The 21368-nt window shown below is 39.5% G+C and overlaps 1 protein-coding gene across 1 annotated transcript in view; it reads left to right on the plus strand.

Annotated features, from left to right (window-relative positions):
- Nucleotides 1–21368, plus strand: part of LOC148363222 (calcium-dependent secretion activator 2-like) — a 132089-nt gene that overhangs the window by 103931 nt on the left and 6790 nt on the right. Inside the window, exons 20-26 of the mRNA XM_088340804.1 lie at nt 3804–3959; nt 4019–4169; nt 5092–5106; nt 8436–8510; nt 10856–10939; nt 11022–11054; nt 16415–16522. Coding sequence (XP_088196930.1) covers nt 3804–3959; nt 4019–4169; nt 5092–5106; nt 8436–8510; nt 10856–10939; nt 11022–11054; nt 16415–16522 — 622 coding nt within the window. The remainder of the gene's footprint in view (nt 1–3803; nt 3960–4018; nt 4170–5091; nt 5107–8435; nt 8511–10855; nt 10940–11021; nt 11055–16414; nt 16523–21368) is intronic.

The raw sequence follows: 21368 nt of genomic DNA on the forward strand, positions 1-21368 counted from the left end.
GATTTAAGCGATAAGGATCTATAGTGGGGAATTTGTACTCACTGTCTTTTTAAGTAACAGGAGGTAGAGTAGTCTAGGGACCCCGAGATCGCAGGTTCGATTCCCAGGTTCCTAAATTAAATGAAATGTCAACGTTTTCTTGGGCAAGACACCGACCCCCCTGCAGGTAGGAGGCGGGCATGGCTGTCGACTCTAAAAATCTGTCGGGGTGTAAGTGTGAAGCACGTTGTAAAGCGTTTTGGGAGGTCTTCAGTGACTTAAATGCAGACCATTAACAATTTTAAATTGTATTTAAAACACTTCATTTGATCTCTTTTGCATACTGTCACCAAATTTGGGGACGTCGGAATAATTTGAAGACGATGATGGGGCGTTACTAGTTTTGATTTTGTGATTCATCGACATCGCCACGTGAACATAACATAAAAGCATGACATCTCATTCAATGTAAAAAATGTTAGAAGCAAGTTGCGAAGAAAAAAAATTAAGAAAAAAGTTAGCCAGCGCAGGGTGGAAACGGTGAGGCGGTTGCCATGGTTACCGCACGATCTGCCAACTTCCTGCTCGCGCGAGCATCGGGGGGAAAAAGGCCCGACGATGCTCAGACCGCACATTCGGGGGAAAAAAGCAAGAATCTGGCACTTGATGAGTGAGAACAGACGGCTGAGTGCGATGCCTCCCCCCCTTTTTGGCCCTCCCCACCGGGGGGTCCCTTGTAAGGAGAAACCCCCCCTCTAATTAGACATGAGGGACACTTGTTGGGGTGCTCGCCTTTTAAAGGACAAGTCGCAAAAGTGGGGGACACACGCAACCCCCTCCCTTTTTTTTGTTATTTTTATCTCACGCATTAATTTTTCCATTCCTCGCCGTCCTTTTCGTGGCCGCAGCGTGGAAGAACCCGTCTGTCCTTGAACGCACCACGAGCCAATGCAAATGTTTTTTGTATTGTTTATTTCTCTTTTTTTTTTGTTTTTTAATCATAATAAAGGTAGTACATTTTATTTCAAAGTGCCTTTCAGGACACAAAATATCAATTTACAATAAAACTTGAATTTACGCCATCTTGAAGTTGTGACGCATATGTTGCATGTTCACGCAGTGCACACTATTAGAAATATACATTTTTAGATAATCATATGAACTAATATTGTAAATAATGAGAATGAATGAATATAAAAATACACAAAACTAAAAAGATTTTAGCTATCATCTGTTGTTTTCTATTTCCTGCAAATAACGCAATTTTGAGGGTTTGTTTGGGTGCTTGAAATCCTTGAAAATGCTTGAATTTTAATGCTGTGTTTTCAAGGTTTGAAATTTGTTTGAATTTTGGGGCGATGTACTTGAAATCGTTGCCGTCTTTTTCAACAAGGTTGCTTGAAAAATGACCCGAACACTGCTCTCTCGTGGCTTCGCTTTGTCGTTGCATTTCTTCTTCGTGATTAACAGCAGCTGAAATTAGTTTGTACGGCATTGTCCCTTTGAAGCATCATTGCAGGACAGGTGCATGCTACACCTAAACCGGGCACTATGAAAGGTGTCTTAGCGCAAGGGTATCAATTTTGGACATTTTTGTATACAAATTTAGAAATGTATTATGAGCCAGGCAAAAAATGTGTGGTTAACTGTAATGGGAAGAACTTCCTGCAACTGAAAATGTAAGCTCATATTCTGTCATGTTTACCCAACACCTATTTAAAGAGAATTTGTCTCAAAAACAAATATAGTTGCAATTTACACGCAATCTAAAAATGACGTGTCTAGAAAAATGCACACACAAGATCCAAAACGGCAGATATATTTGTGGCTCTGCAAAATACATGATTCACACTGGATTTCTTCTTTTAAAGGTACTGGAGAAATTGCAAAATTGGCTTTAAAAATGTTTCAGAAAATGGCCATGACAAAGGTGTAGGAACCCTTAATTTGGGGGAAAAAATATATTAAAAAAATGTTCTTTCAATAATTAAATGATAGATAGATTTTGATTATTAGTGATATTAAAAAAGGGGTTTGGCTACCTTGTAAAATTTTTATGTCTTGAAAAAAAAAACCTAAGTCAAATTTTGCAACATTTTTTAGATAAATTTATATGAATAAGGACAGCATGGCGGTGTAGTGGTTAGCGCGTGTGTGGCACAGTTCTGAGGTCCTGAGATTGAATCTCCTGTGTGGAGTTTGCGTGTTCTCCCCGTGCTTGCGTGGGTTTCCTCCGGGCACTACGATTTCCTCCCACGTTCCAAAAACATGCATTTCATGTTAATTGGCTGGTACAAATTGTCCCTAGGTGTGAATGAGCGAGTGAGTTGTCTGTCTCTGTGCCCTGCGATTGGCTGACAACCATTTCAGGGTGTCCCCTGCCCCCTGCCCGAAGATGGCTGGGATGGGCTTCAGCACCCCGCGACCCTACTAAGGGTCAGCGGTGCAGATGGATGGATATATGAATAATAAATAGATAATTGAAAAACACAAATTTTAAAAAGATAAAAACTGGTGTAGCTACAATTTGCCATTTTCCTTTTCCTGCAAAAAAAGCCAATTTTGTAAAAAATAAAATAATAATAATAGTCTTAATGACAAGATTTGCTGATAAATGAATGAATACATTCATACTTGTTGAATTAAAAAAATAATAACAAATACATTATGTTTGCACAATCAGCAATTTTCTGTTTCCTGCAAGTAAACAACAGACTATTTTGTCAAATAAATAAAAATTCGAAACAATTATTTTAAAACATGTGAAGCTTCCATCCACCTTTTTTATTTCCTGCATGTGACCAAAAGCCAATTATGTTAAAAATGAATAAAAAGGTAACTAAATTAATACATTTTCCTAAAGATAACTACAATTTCATTTTGTCCCTTCCAGAAAAATGATTTTAAACCACCATTTTCATTCATTCATTCATTCAGTCATTATCTGCACTGGTTATCCTCAGTAGGGTCGCGGGGGTGCTGGAGCCCATCCCAGCCATCTTCGGTAAGTGGGCAGGGGATATGCTGGTTGCGAGCCAGTCGCAGGGCACACAGGGACAAACAATCCGCTCGCTTATTCAGACCACGGGACAATTTGGACCAGGCCAATAACCCTGACATGCATGTTTTGGGGAATGTGGGAGGAAACCCACGCAAGCACAGGGAGAACATGCAAAATCCACACAGGAGGTTCGATCTCATGACCTCAGAATTGTGACGCACACGCGCTAACAACTGCGCCGCCGTGCTGCCCCACCGCCATTTTCCACTTCCCACAAATAACTACAAGATAATTTTGTAGAGAAAATGCAAAATATAAATCTTTTTTTTTATTTTTTATTTTTTTATGTGTTTTTATTTGTTTATTTTACCGTACTGATGAAAGTAAGTACTGTGCACACTTTCAAATTTTAAAGATTTTTTTATCCCGGATACGAAAATAGTATCGTGTTAAGATTATTTTCTATGTATTTATTCTATTCTATTTATTTAAGTTTTATTTTTATTAAATTTTTTAATTTACATTTTTTTTATCATGATTATTATTATTTTTTTTAAAAAGTATTAGTATTATTTTTTTTGTATGTGTTGTCTTGCTGTCGGTCACCCCTCTTGAGGGATATGACCAGGGTAGATAGATAGATTTAAAAATATCATACAAACAAAATAATTTAATTCTTTATACTCACGTGAATTATGTTTAGGACTTATAATTAAGGAGGAATAACCATTTCAGATAAAACCTTGTGTGCCTTAAATAAAATGTCGGAAGGAGCAGTTTCAAGCAAGCCGTTCACAGCACGCTGTCCGTTTGCGCTCGACAGAAACGGCACGGCCACTTCTGAGGACCTCTTCTGGAAGCTTTCGGCGTTGCAGATGTTCGTTCTGGACTTGGACTGGCCCGAACCCGAGTTCGCCCGTCACTTGGAACAGAGACTCAAGCTCATGGCTAGCGACATGATGGAGGCTTGCGTCAACAGGTAGGTGTGTCCAAGTGTGTAAGCCCCGCCCACATTTCACCTCCACCCTGCCTCTGCAGGACCAAAATGGCATTTGATGGGAGGATTCATAAAGTGGGAAAGGGGGCGGAGTTTCGCGTGTCACCGTGTTTGTGCGCTATGATCAACGTCGTGGCGGACGCTAAGCGGCAATGCGGAAAACTCTGCGTGATGGACGCCGGGCAACAACAGGTAACACACCTGTCAATCAATCATCCCGCTATTTTATTTTGAAAAAAGGGCCGTCTACACATTAAATTAAAGACCATTGAACCAATGGTAGACCAGTATCTAATACGACGTCGACCAATGGGAGACGTAACTAGGTTTGAATTTTAAACGTTTTTGGCTACTCTAAATGTAAAGTAGGCTTAAACGCATTTACTCAAGGTGTGTGTGTGATCAGTTTGATGTTCCCTTTTGGCGTCTCTTAGTCTTCCTGTCTTTGTTTACGTTTCCACGGGGTTGGTCTTTTGTCTCAACATACCAGTACTTTTCCATTTCTTGTGAGCTCAATAAAACACAGAAGCAGATGGGGGATGACTGAGATTGAGTTCGAGATTTGAGCGAGAGAGTATGGAAAGATCTCATCTCCTCGGTTGTAACTGGCTAATACAGTATACTTAAGTCTTTGCCTGTTGCAATTTCTTCTACGCTTAGCCAATATTTTTTAGCTCTCCCACACTTCAGTGGTCGTTTCAGACCCAACACTAAATCATTTGTACTTGATGTACAGTGGGGTAAATGTCGTAACGAGAGACCAGAGAAACGTCTTATTCCACGTCGTAAGGTGGGGACGCCGTAACCCGGGGCTCTACTGCAACGGTCTTGGCGTTCGCCTTGTCGCCATTTTATCGTTATTGTCACAGTTCGAGTAGGAAACCAATCATTAATTAATTGATTGGAAATGATTCAAAGTGATCGTAGGTGGGGAAATCCAACCCACCATCCAAAAATGATGACCGTACACAAAAAAATGGTCGCTTTCGTAGTCAAAGGTTGTGGAGCGATGATGCGTTCAGGTGTATACCGTAGAAACGCCTGTTAAAAAAGGCCAGTTGAAATGTTCCAACGTGTGTTTTTGTCTCATTCCATGTCATCGTGATGCTGCAAGGGCGACAAGCAATGGGTGAGTCTTCATATCCTTGAAACTATAATGTTGAATTTTCTCAGGACATAAAAAATGACATTAATCGTAGAAATACTCACTATTTTATTTCCAAATACTTCAGTTTTTTTGGGGAAAAGGTTCGAATACAGAATCAAATATAATTTATAATTACCTTTTTTTTTCATTTGGGGAAAATTGTCTTTTGTTAAAATTTAGAATAGCAATCGTATTGTATTTTTATATTAATGTCATTTTAAGCGATTGTCTTTTTTATTCGATTAAAAAATATATTATTTTTCTTTGCTGTGTAATACCAATAGTTTATTTTTTATTTTCTTTGCGTTGTTTGGAGTAACAGTTTTAAGTAGCATTTTTAATAAATATATTGATTGTATTTGATTTTAATTGAAGATTTATTTATTTTAATTTGGCAATGGGTTTGCTCCGCCCTGCTTTATTCCTGGACCCTGGCTATTTCAGCTGAAAATGAAAATCTCCATTCTGATCCCTGTATTTAGTATATTTTCCGTAGCACTATTTAAATACTCTATAGCAAAACGTTATATTGGGTATTTTTGTATTCTATATCTTTTATTTTATTATTTTATTTTTCAACTCATTGATACTGATGCAAGTGTGAATTTCTCTCTCTCTCTCTCTTTCTCTCTCTCTCTTTTCTCTTTTGCTCTTTATTTCTCTCTCTCTCTTTTTTTCTCTTTCTCTCTTTTTCTCTTTTTCTCATCTTTCCTTCTCTCTTTCTCGTTTTCTTTCTTTGTTTCTCTCTCTTACTTTCTCTCTTTCTTTATTTCTCTTTCTTTCTCTCTCTCTCTCTTTCTCTTATTTTCTTTTTCTTTTCTCTCTCTTGCAATGTTACAATTGTTGATTAGTTTATCTATTCATTTATTTATGACAGTGTATTGGATAGCAATTTATTTCTTAATTTTATTTGCAATGCACTGAATAACAATTCTTTTGTGTCTTTGTTTTTACCTATTCATTCACTCAATTATTGCAATCTTTGGAAACGCAATTGTTTGGTCTTTTTGTTTTATTTATGAATGCATTGTTGCAATCGTTTTGTTATTTTCTTTTTTATTTGATTGAATTATTTTATTTTTTGCAATGTAAGAAATATCAATTGTTTGGTGTCTTTTGGTTATTTTTTGATCATTTAATTTTTTTATTTGTTTTCAATGTGTTGAATAGGGATTTTGAGTGTCTTTATTTTTACAGTAATTTATCATTGCAGTGTTGCAACGATTTTTTTTCCATTTTTCGGGTTTCCTTTTTTAAATATTTTTTGCAATGTATGGAATAGCATCTTTTTTTTAAAATGTATTTTTAATCAGTGTTTTTATTTATTTTATACATAAAATTTACACACAATAGCAATCCTTTTATGTTATCCTTGTTTTCCTATTTTTTCAAGTACTATTTTTTATTTTATATTTGTTTGTCTGTTTTGATGAAGTGTTTATAAAAACTTAATTTTTAGTCATATTTCTCCCCCGTTTATGGTCAGGGCCCCCAGCAGACGTCCCTTGGTTTCTTTAAAGGGGGGAGTGTTGTGTAAGTTTTCGTGGAGGCAACCCCAATTTGTGGGCGATGGTCACGCTTTGTTGATTGGCATATTTCTCTTTAGGAGCCGACTGAATGGCCATTGTTCGAGCCCCCTGGCCCCCACTCCTCGGCGTGAATATGTTTTTTCATTTTGGGGAGAGGGAGCCCCGTTAATTGAATCGGCTCCTGCAGCTTTTGGCGACCATCGGCACCAAAAAGCACCCTCGAATAAAACGTATCCTTGGCATTCCTGCATTCACACGCCTCCCATTAGCTGCCTCCCTGGCACGTGGGTCAGGGAATTTGGGTGGGGGGGGGCTAACACCCTCCCCCCGATACTCTACCCATTTCTGCATTTTTAATGTTAATATCCGCTCCGGAATCCTCGTGGCCAAGATTCGTAAAGGTGCCGTATTTTCTATATCTCCCGGGTAATACGCCTTAAACATTTATTTTAAATTTTCTCTGGAAGAGGAGTTCTTTTGTTTTAATCAGATAGTGAAGTCGATTTTTTTTTTTTGGACAATTGTTGGATAATTTTTTTTCATGTATGAAGTACGAGTTAAGTTAGTGGTATTTACCAAACGAAGAATAATATTGAATTAACAATATCAAACAAAAATGATAACTAAATGAGGCTTTTTAACTCCACCCGGGGGAGTAAAAGCCCACATTAAACCCCACCCCCACATTTGTATATTACCCTATTTTTATTAGTGTGTATTTTCCGTAGCACTATCTAAATACTCTATATCAACACGTTATTTGGGGTATTTTTGTATTCTTTATCTTTTATTTTATTGTTTATTTTTCAACACTACGGGGATGAATAAAGTATCTATCTCTCTATCTATCCCTCTCTCTATCTCTATCTATCTCTGTGTCTATATCTAACTCTATCTATGATCATCAGAGCATCCAAAATCTTGCTTCCTTGATTCACTCTGTGCAATACCTCACACTCCATTCCACCAACTGCAGCCACATCACAACCCAAGTACCTAAAGCTTTCAACTTCTTCCAGCACCTGTCCATGCAGATCAAAAGATAATGGATTAAAAAGGGAAGAACAACACCGTTTCTGAGTAATTAAGAATCTACTTAACAAAACAATGACTGGACCTCTCAAAAACCTCTTTTGCACCAATTTATACCATTCAGCCTGCAAAATAGTGACTCAGTCCAAAACAGTCCAGCAAAACGTATTGTTCTTAAAGAGGAACAAACCCACAAGGGTCTTGGATTGGAGCTTGAAATCCTAAAGTCCACTAGTTCGCTAGTTCGCACAGGCCTGGCATAGACCTGGAGGCTACCTCTTTGGTTTTCAATCATTGCATCTTATTTGGAGCATTTTTAGCACTTGAACCTGTAGCGACAGCCACGGTGGAATCAGAGGGGGGCGCTAGAAGCGTGCACTTTTTGGAAAAAGTTAGCAAAAGTACATTAAGGAGATCGGATGAGATCTGCGAATGCCGAAGGAATAAAAGCAGAGTGACTAAAAAGTGGTAAGTTATAATACCTACTGACATCTGGGTAGGATTTTCCCTTATCCCCCTTCTCAAAAAGGTGTGAAGGTCGGCCATTTTCAAATGTTTTCATACTTCTTGAAAAGGCCCTCCGGATAACTTCACTCTTCTTTAGAAACAGCAAAAATGAAAGCTAACATTTGCAGAAGTCGAGACATTCGATTCATCGTCTACATTTCTCAAAACAAGATGCTGGTCAGTTGTTCTGTACAGAACGTTATCGATAATTAATGAATATTTTTTTAATTTGTGTTTCCGCAGCAACAGTACCACTCCAAAATCGACGTTCTGATCGATGATACGCTTCAAGACATGATCGGCGCGCTGGTTTCCAAGGTGACCGCTGCTGTTTTGGTTTTCTAAATCGCAAATAATTTCAAAATTGTTTCTAAAAGTGACGCACATGTTCGTTTGTAGCATTCTGAAAAGTGATTATAAATGGACCCTTTAAAACATTTTTTTTAATTATTATTATTTATTATTCTTATCATTTTTATATGTAATTTTCTTTCATTGTGCTTTATTTATGATGTTTATTTACTTTTCATTATTTTTTTTTCAACAAAATCAATCACAAGATATGTCGTAAAATTATAATATTATGTTATTGTTTTGTTGTATATTGTTATTTTTCATTTATTATGACATGTTAATTATTATTTCATTTATGTGTAACTTATTGCATTTATTATTATTATTTTTCATTTTATTAACTAAGTTTATAACAAAATATGTAGTAAAAGCATCATTATTGTTTTATTATAATTTTATTTTGTTAAGTTTATTATTATTTTAGCAGACAAGATCAATAACAAATTATTTACTAAAAATTTTTGTACTATTTTATTTTTCTAATTCAAAAAATATTTGTATTTTATTAGTCAAAATCAATAGGTATAAAAGGTATACTAAGTTAATTATTATGTATTTATATTTTTCATTGTTTTAATTTGCAAGATCAATAACAAAATAGATGATATCAAATTATTATTATATTATTTTACATTTATTTTTCTTAATATCGATACTAAAATGTATGAAGTAAAATTAGTACTATTTTTTATTATTTAATAACTTTTTATTTATTATTATGTATTATTTAAAGAATTATTAATTTCTTATCCAAGATCAATGACAAAAATATAGTCATATATATTATTTAATTGGCAGCACGGCGGCGCAGTGGTTAGCGCGTGTGCGGCACAGTTCTGAAGTCATGAGCTCGAACCTTTCAGTGTGGAGTTTGCATGTTCTCCACGTGCTTGCGTGGATTTCCTCCGGGCACTCCGGTTTCTTCCCACATTCCAAAAACATGCATGTCAGGTTAATCGGCCGGTCCAAATTGTCCCTAGGGGTGATTGAGAGAGTGAGTTGTCTGTCTCTGTGTCACAAATCTGGGGAAGGATACAGAAAAATTTCTGCTGCTTTGAAGATCCCAATGAGCACAGTGGCCTCCATTATTCGTAAATGGAAGACATTTGGAACCACCAGGACTCTTCCGAGAGCTGGCCGGCCTTCTAAACTGAACGATCGGGGAAGAAGGGCCTTAGTCAGGGAGGTGACCAAGAACCCGATGGTCACTCTGTCAGAGCTCCAGCGTTCCTCTGTGGAGAGAGGAGAGCCTTCCACAAGGACAACCATCTCTGCAGCAATCCACCAATCAGGCCTGTATGGTAGAGTGGCCAGACGAAAGCCACTCCTTAGTAAAAAGAACATGGAAGCCCGTCTGGAATTTGCCAAAAAGCACCTGAATGACTATCAGACCATGAGAAACAAAATTTTCTGGTCTGATGAGACAAAGATTGAACTCTTTGGTGTGAATGCCAGGCGCCATGTTTGGAGAGAATTAGGCACCGCTCATCACCAGGCCAATACCATCCCTACAGTGAAGCATGGTGGTGGCAGCATCATGCTGTGGGGATGATTTTCAGCAGCAGGAACTAGCAGACTAGTCAGGATAGAAGGAAAAATGAATGCAGCAATATATAGAGATATCCTGGATGAAAACCTGCTCCAGAGCGCTCTTGACCTCAGGCTGGGGCCAAGGTTCCTTTTTCAGCGGGACAACGACCCAAAGCACACAGCCAAGATCTCAAAAGATTGGCTTCAGAACCACTCTGTGAATGTCCTGGAGTGGCCCAGCCAGAGTCCAGACTTGAATCCGATCGAACATCTCTGGAGAGATCTGAAAATGGCTGTGCACAAACGTCTCCCATCCAACCTGATTGAGCTTGAGACTTATTACAAAGAAGAATGGGCAAAACTAAAGATAGGTATTAAACTTGTGGGATCATATTCAAAAAGACTTGAGGCTGTATTTGCTGCCAAAGGTGGATCAACAAAGTATTAAGCAAAGGCTGTGAATACTTATGTAAATGTGATTTCTTAGTTTTCTATTTTTAATAAATTCAAAAAAAGTGGGAAAAAAAACTTTTTCACATTGTCATAATGGGGTATTTTGTGTAAAATTTTGAGATAAGAGATTAAATTAATACAATTTGGAATGAGGCTGTAACATAACAAAATGTGGAAAAAGTGAAGCGCTGTGAATACTTTCCGGATACACTGTATATCTTTTCCACCGTTGTTGTTCTGATATGTATTTTATTTGATAGATACGATTTTCTTATTTTTTTTATACTTTTTTTTTATGACATTCTTTCGTATATGTGTCGTTGTAGTTAGGCGCAGTGCTGGATTCGGTCCTGTCCAAACTGTCCAGGTACGACGAAGGCACTCTATTGTCGTCCATCTTGTCCTTCACGGTCAGTACACACGCCCTCTTTGATTGGTCTTCTGGCCTGTCAATCACAATTCATTTCCTTGTTTTTTTTTCTTCTGGTGAAGGTGAAAGCGGCCGGCAAGTACGTGGAAGTTCCCGTAAGTTTGTCACAAATTCGTCGTCTACGCGTGCGAGTGCTTGAATACGATTGCGTCAGTTAGGCCTTCCCCAAATTCATTTAAAGTGGCAGTGTGTAAAGATTCGCCATTAGAGGTTGTTGTAGCTTGGAATGAACTATGGAATCGTGGAAGATACCTTCCCAGGCCTACTTCCACATTTTGGGAATTTTAGCTCGGGATGAAAGATGCACACGATTAGTTTTTGTTTTTACAATCGATAAATAAAAATGTGAATACAACCATCATGGTATAAATGAACTTAAAACAAAAAGTGCATCGACATTTAAACAAAGCTGGCCAATTGAAAAGTGTGGGCACTCCTGTTTTAGAGCCCGATTGACAAACGAGTGTTATGATTGATAAGAGCTAATTACTTCCACTTTAGCGTACTTTTTCTGCTTTCAATCACAAACACACACGCCTGATTGACAAACTCCGAGTATAAATAGAGTTAATACGGAGGGCAGCAAACTCCTACCCCAAAAATAGCTTGGAGAGTGATGGCTACCGCCAGGTTGTACTTGCCCGGGGAACGCCACAGGAAGCGGTGCCCCTACGACTCAGAGTGGTTAATTGATCCGTAAACCGAATATCAGATGCAGGGTGGGTAGCGGGAGGAGAGAGAAGTAGAAAGAAAAGGGTTTGTAGGAGTAACGCATCCGTGACTTAATAAATAATTGTCAAAAAAATCAAATTTCCAAATAACGGTGCTTATAACCGGTCGACCTTGAATGGAGATGCTGTGGGGTCCAAAAGGCAGACCACTGACGTGTAGGAAAGCTATAAATTGGCTAACGGTAGAAAATACATCAGGCAAAAGACTTGTTAAGTTTTTTAACCAGCTGCAGCGGGGAGAGTACCAGAGAGGACAAGCAACTCGCTCGTCCACACTCACTCACTCACTCTCGCTCACCCCCGTCTGCCTCCGTGTTTTAGACATGGAAAAGTACTGGTATGTTGAGACAAAAGACAACCCCCAAAGAAAAAGTATCAACACCTTTAAACAAAGACGGGAAGACTAAGAGACGGCCAAAAGGAACATCAACTGATTAGAAATACACACCTTGAGCAAATACGTTTAAGCCTACTTTACAGATGCGTGTACAGAAGTCAAACATTTACAACTCTTGCACAATTTCCAAAATTTGGCCAACGTCAAATACACGGTTGAAGAGGTTTTAAAGCTGTGCACCTGTCGTCTCCAAATGGCCACTTTGGGAAAGCCTAAAGCTACCATTAGATAAAGGTGTGAAACACATTATTTATTTTTCTAGATTGTGTTTAAATTTGACAAGGCAAGACCACACTTGAGTTTTACCATTCTAAAGAGCCCAAAAGCGTCCATATTCTCCAAACAGTTTAACTGATTTTGGCTACGTATTGGGATTGGGATTGGGATTCTAGGCGAGTTTTACAGGAATGGTAAAGACCTGATGCTTTTGTGTGTGCACGCTAGCATGCTAACATACACAAAGGTGCACGCTCGCGGGCCGTATCCTCATTGAGTCAGTCGGGTGTTGTCAGGGGAGATTACACGTCTAATGCGTCTCGTAATCGCTTTGACATCTTTCGCGGTCGGCGTGGCCCCCAGGGGGGGGTCGGATGAAGGAGGGGGGCATTGGGGAGGGGGTCGCTCCTCATCATCGGAATATCACGTCGCCTCCTAAACGAGGAAGCCGGCAGCAGACGCACGCAAATCGTTCGGAGACCGTTTGTTGTTTTTTTCCCCCGATCGCCGAAACGAGCGCACCCGAGCGCGAGAACGCGGAGAGGAAGTGACACGTCGCCACCGGCGACCGTCCGCGCGTTTGTAATTCGGACCGACCGGCGGTAAAAAGAGGTTAAAGTGGGGTCACATGACCGGAGGAAAGAGGGGGGCAGGGTTATCTGACAAAGTTTGACGGATGAGACGGACGAGACAGGGGTTAAAGGTAACTGGAGGTAAAACTTTCCATGATCCGTCATTTCTCATTTTTCAATGATGTTGATGGGAGTGAACACAATCCTCCTCACCTTCTATGCCTTCTTTGTGTTATTCTTCACCTGTTTTTCTATACCTTGTTGTTCTTTGCCTTCACTGTCATCTCCTATAGTTTCTTTTTCCTATTCTTTACTTTGTTCTTCACCTTCTTCTTCATCTTGCATTCCTTCTTTTTCATCACCTTATTCACTTTGTCTTTCTGCACCTTGTTCTTGATTGAATTATTTTATTTTTTGCAATGTAAGAAATATCAATTGTAATGTAAATGTTCTTTGCCCTCCTCACCTTCTATGCCTTCTTTGTGTTATTCTTAACCTGTTTTTTTATACCTTGTTGTTCTTTGCCTTGCCTGTCACCTCCTATGGTTTCTTTTTCTTATTCTTTACTTTGTTCTTTACCTTCTTCATATTATATGTCTTCTTTTTCATCTCTTTATTCACTTTGTCTGTCCGCACCTTGTTATTCTTTGCCCCTCCTCACCTTCTATGCCTTCTTTGTGTTGTTCTTAACCTGTTTTTCTATACTTGTTCTTCACCCTATTTTTCATTGCCTTTACCTTCATCTTGCGGGATTTCATTATCGTTTCGATACACTAGTGGCCCAGATAAAACATTGAAATTACAGAACAGTGTCAAAAGAGTATTACTCATGTGTGAGATGTGTGTACAGGATTAAATGATATTGGTAAAGGAAATGTTATTTTCCTTTGATGTGATGTTGTTTGAGCTGCTACAATGGAGTAGTAGGTGGAGGCAAAGGGGGAAAGAGGAGTCATCCTTTAACTGTCTTCTTCTTCTCAAAAGTCCCAATCAGCAATTGGTTACCCTGGTATTCCTTGTGTAAAAATGCCTGTGCTTTCTTGTTTTTTCTTAATAATCACGGGCTTGGTTTCCATGGTTATCAAGTTTTTGCTTCACCCATAGCTAAACAGATTTGATACACAAGATCCGGAATCAAACAGGAGAGAAAGGCATTGTGGGAGGGAGTTTAGTCAGGAGAACACGAGTATTTTCACGTGGCTGCAACGCAAACCAATAGCAGATCAGCATCTTATATAATGTTGACCGATAGCAGATAGGTATCTTAGAGACGTAACTCTTTTTTTGGCACAGACAGGAGTTTTTGCCCACACAAAACAAATTGTAGTTGATGTTGTATAAAAGGGGAAATGCTGTAAAGAGGGGCCAAACAATATCTCATTTCACATTGTAAAATGAAAATGTTGCAAGGTAGGTTCCCTGTATCCTGTGGGGGGTCTAATGTATCACATAATTGCCTGTGACCTAGCAAAATGTAAATTCCAAAAGGCAATCTATGTCATGGTTCAGTGCCTGCAGTCCCTTTCTTTCTCCAAGAGATGGCAGCATTTCCTCATCTTCCAGTCTCCACCTACTATTGATACTTCAGCCTACAAATTCTACTTTACTGATTCGTCCTTGATTCCTGCTCTAAACTTTCACTCACCAAGACACACTTGTCTTCCCAAGACTTTCTTCTTCAGTTACCTCCTCGTCCCAAGACCTTCCTCACCAGCCATTTTCTTAAAGGTACTCCCAGATATTTTTTAAGACCTTTGCAACCCCAAGTCCACCGTATCAAGGTTCTCTCCCAAACAACTCCATTCTCCCTTATCATTGGTTAATTACTTTTGTGTTTATTAGATAAACGCCCCCTGTTGGAGTTTGATTACATCCCTTTTTTACATCTCCGTGTGTCCTGCACTTGGGTCTTGCCCACATCCGGTGACATTAGAAATTGTCGATGTGGTACAGTGGGGGAAATGCCTTAACGAGGGGCCGAAGAGAATCGTTTTACACATCGTAACTTGATAATATCATAGTGACGCTGTATCCCGGAGGTCTACTCGAGAAGTATCTCAACGAGAAGCGGAAAAAAAACTGTTTTTTCAAGTCTGTGGGAAAGTCTTTTCGAAAGGCTGCTGCTCGGCACCTGTGGCCGTTGTGGGCGTGGCCACGCCCCCTTGACAGGTAAAACGAGACGCCTCGGGTCTCCGGCCAACAAAAGAGCAGGCGTCCCGGATTCGTTTTACATTATAATTTACTAGGAAGTCTCAGCAGGAACCTGAGAACAAAATAGAGGACCGACTTGCATCAGATGCTTAATCGCACGTTTGCCCGACAACTGACGGCAGCAGATGTCGAAAAAAACGACTTCTACCGGACTTAAATGCCCGAATATGCGATAAGGAAACATTGTTAACGTGTCTCTTTTTTTTTCATTTCGGCAGCTAGCTTGCTAATCTGCAAATCGTTGATTTGATTCAAAAACAGGTTGTGCTTCTATCACACAATGTTCACTTACCGCACACCACTAAGATCCAAATGTGATGATCGCCGAGTCAAGTTAGTCAGGCATCTCTCCCTTTTTTCTCCACTGTTTCCTTCTCTAACCACTCATATCAACTACCTGGCTGCAGGTTGCCGGTATTGTGAACTGCTCCTGCTTTTCCTTCCACGGCTTCTCATATAAGCAAACGTCGCCAATGCGTCGTCCACTTTTTTCCACTGTTTCTTTCTCTAGCCACTCCCGTAAGCCATTTGTTATCTATTGTTGGCTGCCCCGTGTAAATAAAGCTTGTTTTTACAATTTTTCATGAGCCTTTTTGGGAGCTTCTCCCGCTAGCAGTGTAAGTTAGACCAGTGTTTTTCAACCAGTGAGCTGGGGCACGCTAGTGTGCCGTGATACCTTGCCTAGGGTGCCGCAGGAAATTGTCCACTCTTTATTGGCACTGACAGGAGTTTTTGCCCACACAAAACAAGTTGTAGATGATGTTGTATAAAAGGGGAAATGCTGTAAAGAGGGGCCACTCAATATAGTTCCTGGGCACACAACACATAAGGGAGGAAGTCGGAGAGTGACTTGATGCTCGTCACTGCAATTTTTTTGTTCGTGTAGCATGAAAGAGGTGAAGGTAAGAAAAGGCCTGTTTTAAATGCAGTCTAAAATACGAATTGCAAAGTGAAGTGAATGATACTGGTGCTGGGATCATTTTAAACATTTTCCAAGGTTGGAAACTTTAAACTAGCCCACTCTGGTTTTTTTGTCCTGGCTGAAATTCAGAATTTATGGAAGTTCTGGATTTTGGTGTCGTACAGTCTCTTTGATAGTGTGTCTTCTTCTGATGTTCACACAGATGCTCTATTCCAAGCTATTGCGACCTCTAGTGGTGAATTATTACACACGTTCACATAAAATTATTTTTTAGAATATATATTTTTATGTAACTTTTTAGTCTCAATCGGGAAGTCATTCATTTTGTTTTGATGGAAGGGATGAAAGGAAAAGGATGTTGCTTGTTTTTCCCTGCATTTGGGTCTTCATCTTCGCTCCCTTTCAGAAATCGAGTGCCGACCTGGCCGACTCGTACGTGGCCTTCGTGCGTCAGAACCAGGACATTCTACGAGAGCGCCTCACTGACGAGCTCCACATCGAGAAAATCTTTCAGGTGAACCGTCGCTCCCTCTTCAGATGGTTTTGCCACTTTCAAAGATTATATTTTGTTTTTTTTAAAGGAACATTGTGATTATTATTTCAATTATTTCAATATATTTTCCTTTTTTCTTTACCATATTATTATTACTTTTATTATTTATTGATTTTGTACGGTAAAAAAATATATCCTCTTGTCTTTTGTTTTTATTGTTTTTATTTGATTGTTTAAATACTTTTGAGTTTATTAATACTAATTTGTTCTTATTTTATTAAGTGAAATAGAATATTTCCTTTTTGAATTGGTCTATTTTTTTGTCTGTTTTTGTTATTCTCTTAACATTATTATTGGTGTTTGTGTTTTAATTTTTAGATGTTTTTATTTTATTTAGCTGTTTGATTTTTTTTAATAACACAAAAACTTTTTTTGTTATTTTTTTACTTTATTTTTTCTACTTTATTTTAGAATACTTTGTTTTTATTATTATTATTATTATTAAATGAAAATTGCTTTCTATTTTAGTTTTTAAGTCTTTATTTTAAATCTTTATTGTTCATTCTCGTTTTTACTTGTTTTTATTGTTTGGATTGCTTTTTATTCAAATTACTATTTTTCTTAGCAAATAAAATTATAATATCCCAAAATACATCCATCCATCCATAATCCGTAGTTCTTATCCTCAGTAGGATCGCGGTGGTTGCCAGACAATCGCAGGGCACACAGGGACAGACAACTGGCCAATTAACCTGACATGCATGTTTTTGGAAAGTGAGAGGAAACCAGAGTGCCCGGAGCAAACCAACGCAAGCACGGGGAGAACATGCAAACTCCACACAGGAGGTTCGATCTCATGACCTCAGAACTGTGCCGCACACGCGCTAATCACTGTTCCGCCGTGCTGTCCTTTAGTAACACATTTAGGGCAAAAAAGGGGAAAACCCTTTGACTGGTATTCAATCAAAGTGTATGTTGTTGTGGTTTTTTACTAAACAAAATCACAATTTCAAAAAACTTGCCTCTAAAAACAAACTTTTTTATACAAACGGAAAAACAAATTCGGATTGAAAAGGGAAATGGACCCCACGCCCGAGTGTCTAATATCAAAACTTTGACCGCCGAAAATTTCCCTGCAGGGGTCAATCGAGGGAAAATAAAACTGCCATTGGCGTGTTTACGTGCGTAAAGTGTGCAAGGAAACGGCCGCCGGTCGGCGGCAGCAAATATTTAACCGAGCTAGGCAAACACGGCCGGCCGGTCGATAGCGCCCGATTACCGGGGGTAGCGGGGGGGGGCCTTAACGGGCCTTAATGGGGCCCTTCGACGTGCAAACACGCTTGCTAGGCAGGGGGCCAGCAGGACCCCTCTCTCCTCGATCGTGACGGAGGGCGAGCGAGATTCATTTGAGCCGGGCCGACACTCAAAACCGCCTCCTCCGGACTTCATTTCTCAAGTGGAAATCTTTTTATATTACAGAAATAAATTGATGGGGGGAAATGAGCATTTAGTACAGATTTTCTGTACCTTCTTTTTCATTCCTCGTTTTTCTCGTGGTGAGGCACAGGAGGTCTTGAAACTTATTACAAAAAGCCCCTGAGCGTGAATACAAAATAAGCACATTTCCCCTCGTGTGGTTTCAATTTCCCCCTTTTGATCACAACTCCACCCTTTTGTTTTGTTGTTTAGCTTCTATTCCCCGTTCTCCTTAAGATGAGACACCGGAGGTGTTAAATGTAATCCCAAAGAAAAACCTAAGTGTGATTAAAAATAAGCACAATTCCCTTCTATCGATCACAAATGCCCCCTTTGGAGCATAATCCCCTCTTTAGTTTGGTTCATTATATACCAATCCCTCATTCTCAAGATGAGACACTGGAGGTGTAAAGTCTTATTTGGAAAGGCGCCTGTGTGTGAGATTAAAAGCGAGCACTATTCCCCTCATTTGCTGACAATTTGCCCCCTTTAGAGCATAATTCCCCCCTCCTAATTTGTTCTTTAACTTACATTCCCCCGTTCTTCTCAAGATGAGACACTGGAGGCGTCAAATGTAATCCAAAAGAAAAAAACTGAGTGTGATAAGAATGAGCACAATTCCCCTCTAATGACCAAAGTTTTCCGCTTTTTGAGCACCTTTTATTGGTTGTGAATTTCCCTTCGGGGATGAATAAAGTATCTATCTATCTATCTATCTATCTATCTATCTATCTATCTATCTATCTATCTCATTCCCGTGTTCTCCTCCAGAGGTCACATTTCTCCCCCTTTTAAATGGTTGTTTATCCACAGCTTGATTCCCTGTCCTCCGCATGATAAGGCACTGGAGGTGTCAAATTGAAACGCAAGGAAGCACCTGAGTGTGTTTGAAAATGAGCACCATGCCCCATATTGATCACAATTCCCCCATTTTGATTGGTTGTTTACCCTCTGTCCGATTCCCCCGTTCTTCTCACGATAAGCCTCCGGCCTCAAATTTGATTCCTAAGAATCGCCTGCGTGCAATTCAAAAGTTGCAGAAATCCCCATTCTTTTCTCACAATTCCCCCATTTTGATGGATTGGTTGTTTATTTGCCATATGTTTCCACAATGTCCTCTTATTGAGACACTGGAGCCATCCGCTGTACATTTTTTCCAGGTTCTATTTTATTGTCATCTCCCTCAAAGGAAATAGGTAAAATATCTTATATAGCACAATTCCTCCTTTTGACCTGATGTGTATCTGTTTGATTCCTTTTTTTCTTTATCATGAGACACTGGAAGTGGAATTTTTTTTCCAATTATGCGCCTGAGTTAATAAAAATGGGCACAAATTCCCTCGATTGATCACAGTTCTCTCCTTTTGGTCACAATTTCCTCCCTTTTATTTGGTTGTGTAGCTTCCTTGAGTGCGATTAAAAATAAAGACAACCCCCCATTGATAAAAATTTCCACTTTTAATCACATTTTCCTCCTTTTATTTGGTTGTTTAGCTTCCTTTTCTTGTCCTCCTCATGATAAGAATATGCAGGCCTCAAACTCATTTTCAAATAAAGCACGATTAAAAATTAGCACAATTCCCTCCAGTGATCAAAAGGTCCCCTATCAATCACATGTTCCACCTTTTGTTTGGTCGTGTGGCTTCATTTTCTTTCCTCCTCATGATGAGACTCAGCATTTCTCTAACTCAATTACAAAAAGGCATTTCAGTATGATTACAAATTGGCACACTTGTCTCCTTTGAAGCACAAATTTCCTCCTTTTGATTGGTTGTTTATCCTCCGTTTGATTCCCCTCCAACTCATGATGAGGCACTGGAGGTGTCAAATTGAATCGCAAAGAAGCACCTGAGTGTGTTTAGAAATAAGGACCATGCCCCCCTATTTATGACAATTCCCCCGTTTGATTGGTTGTTCACCCTCCGTTTGATCCCTCTCGTCCTGTTCATGTTGAGGCACTGGAGGCGTCCAATTCGATTGCACAATTCCCCCATTGATCAAAATGTCCCCTTTCAATGACATGTCCCCCCTTTTGTTTGATTGTTTATCCTCCGTTTGATTCCCCGTCCCACTCATGATGAGACACTGAAGGTGTCAAATTGAATCGCAAAGAAGCTCCTGAGTGTGTTTAGAAATAAGGACCATTCCCCCCATTTGATGGGTTGTTTACCCTCCGTTTGATCCCCCTCGTCCTGTTCATGTTGAGGCACTGGAGGCGTCTGATTCGATCGCAAAGGAATCGCCTGAGAGGATCCGACGTTTGCGAGTGCGTAGCCGGTGTCATCCGACCAAGACGTTCTTCGCGTGTCTCGCCTGTCGAGTCCTTCACGTCTCGAAGACGACACGCGTGTGGTGGCGCACACGCCTCGTTAGCGGCGCGCTAACGGGGAATGGAGGAGCTCCTTAATTGAGCATATTAGAGAACTACGGCGAAAGCAGATGGTTCTCGGTGGGGGGGGGCGAGTGGGCAGCTAGCTGCTGATTAGAAGGCTAAATGGGGGGGTGGGGTTTGACTGGCAGTAATAAAGGGGGGAGAGCCAAAAAACCCTCCCCCCCTTCAGTGTCATGACACAATTTCAACACGTTGGCACATGTTGGCGTCGAGACGTGAAAAAAAAAAATAGTACCATCGTAACGACGGGATCTGAGCAAATACATCCAAAGTCACGTACGGAGAATTAATAGGCGTAAATTGGTGTATTTTGTTCAAAGGGACAGTTGCGAAACATTGGATGCGAGGGTAATGGAACCCGGATCCCGGCGGAGAGGGAGCCGAATGTCTGACCACTAGAGTAGCAGTCACACACAAAAGGGTATCAGATTTTATATATTTTATTTTGTTAAAAAAACGCCTAAATTGGAAAAAATTGCGTATTCTGGTTCGAATTAAGTCCTCCCCCCAAAAAATTTGAAAACATCCTGCAAAATGTAGTCGTTTTTTAAGAAAGGGTATTATTCTATAAAACAACTCTCATCATTTGATCCTTTAAGTCAAAAAATTAGGATGTTCTGGAAAAAAACTGTCTTTTGATTCAAAACAAAAAAATTTCAACACGTTGACACATGTCGAAACATGGAAAAAAAACATACGATTTTCTTTAAAGGGACAGTATCAAAACATTGAGTGCAACAAGAATCGAATCTGGGTCACGGCAGTGAAAGCCAAATCCTAACCACTAGACGAGCAGTGACATACAAAAGGGTATTCGGTTTTATCTCATGATCACACATTTTTACTCACAGTACCAGAGACTAATGTTAGAGAGTGTTCTCAAAAAAGGGAGAATTTTATTAAAAAAACAACAACATTTCAAGACATGTTGGCGCTAAGATTTGAGATAGTACGATCGTAACGACGGGATCTGAGCAAATACATCCAAAAGTCATGTAC

The sequence above is a fragment of the Urocampus carinirostris genome, chromosome 7 (genome assembly GCF_059441175.1).
Source record: "Urocampus carinirostris isolate Australia breed hairy pipefish chromosome 7, RoL_Ucar_1.0, whole genome shotgun sequence".
NCBI classification, from domain to species: Eukaryota; Metazoa; Chordata; class Actinopteri; order Syngnathiformes; family Syngnathidae; genus Urocampus; species Urocampus carinirostris.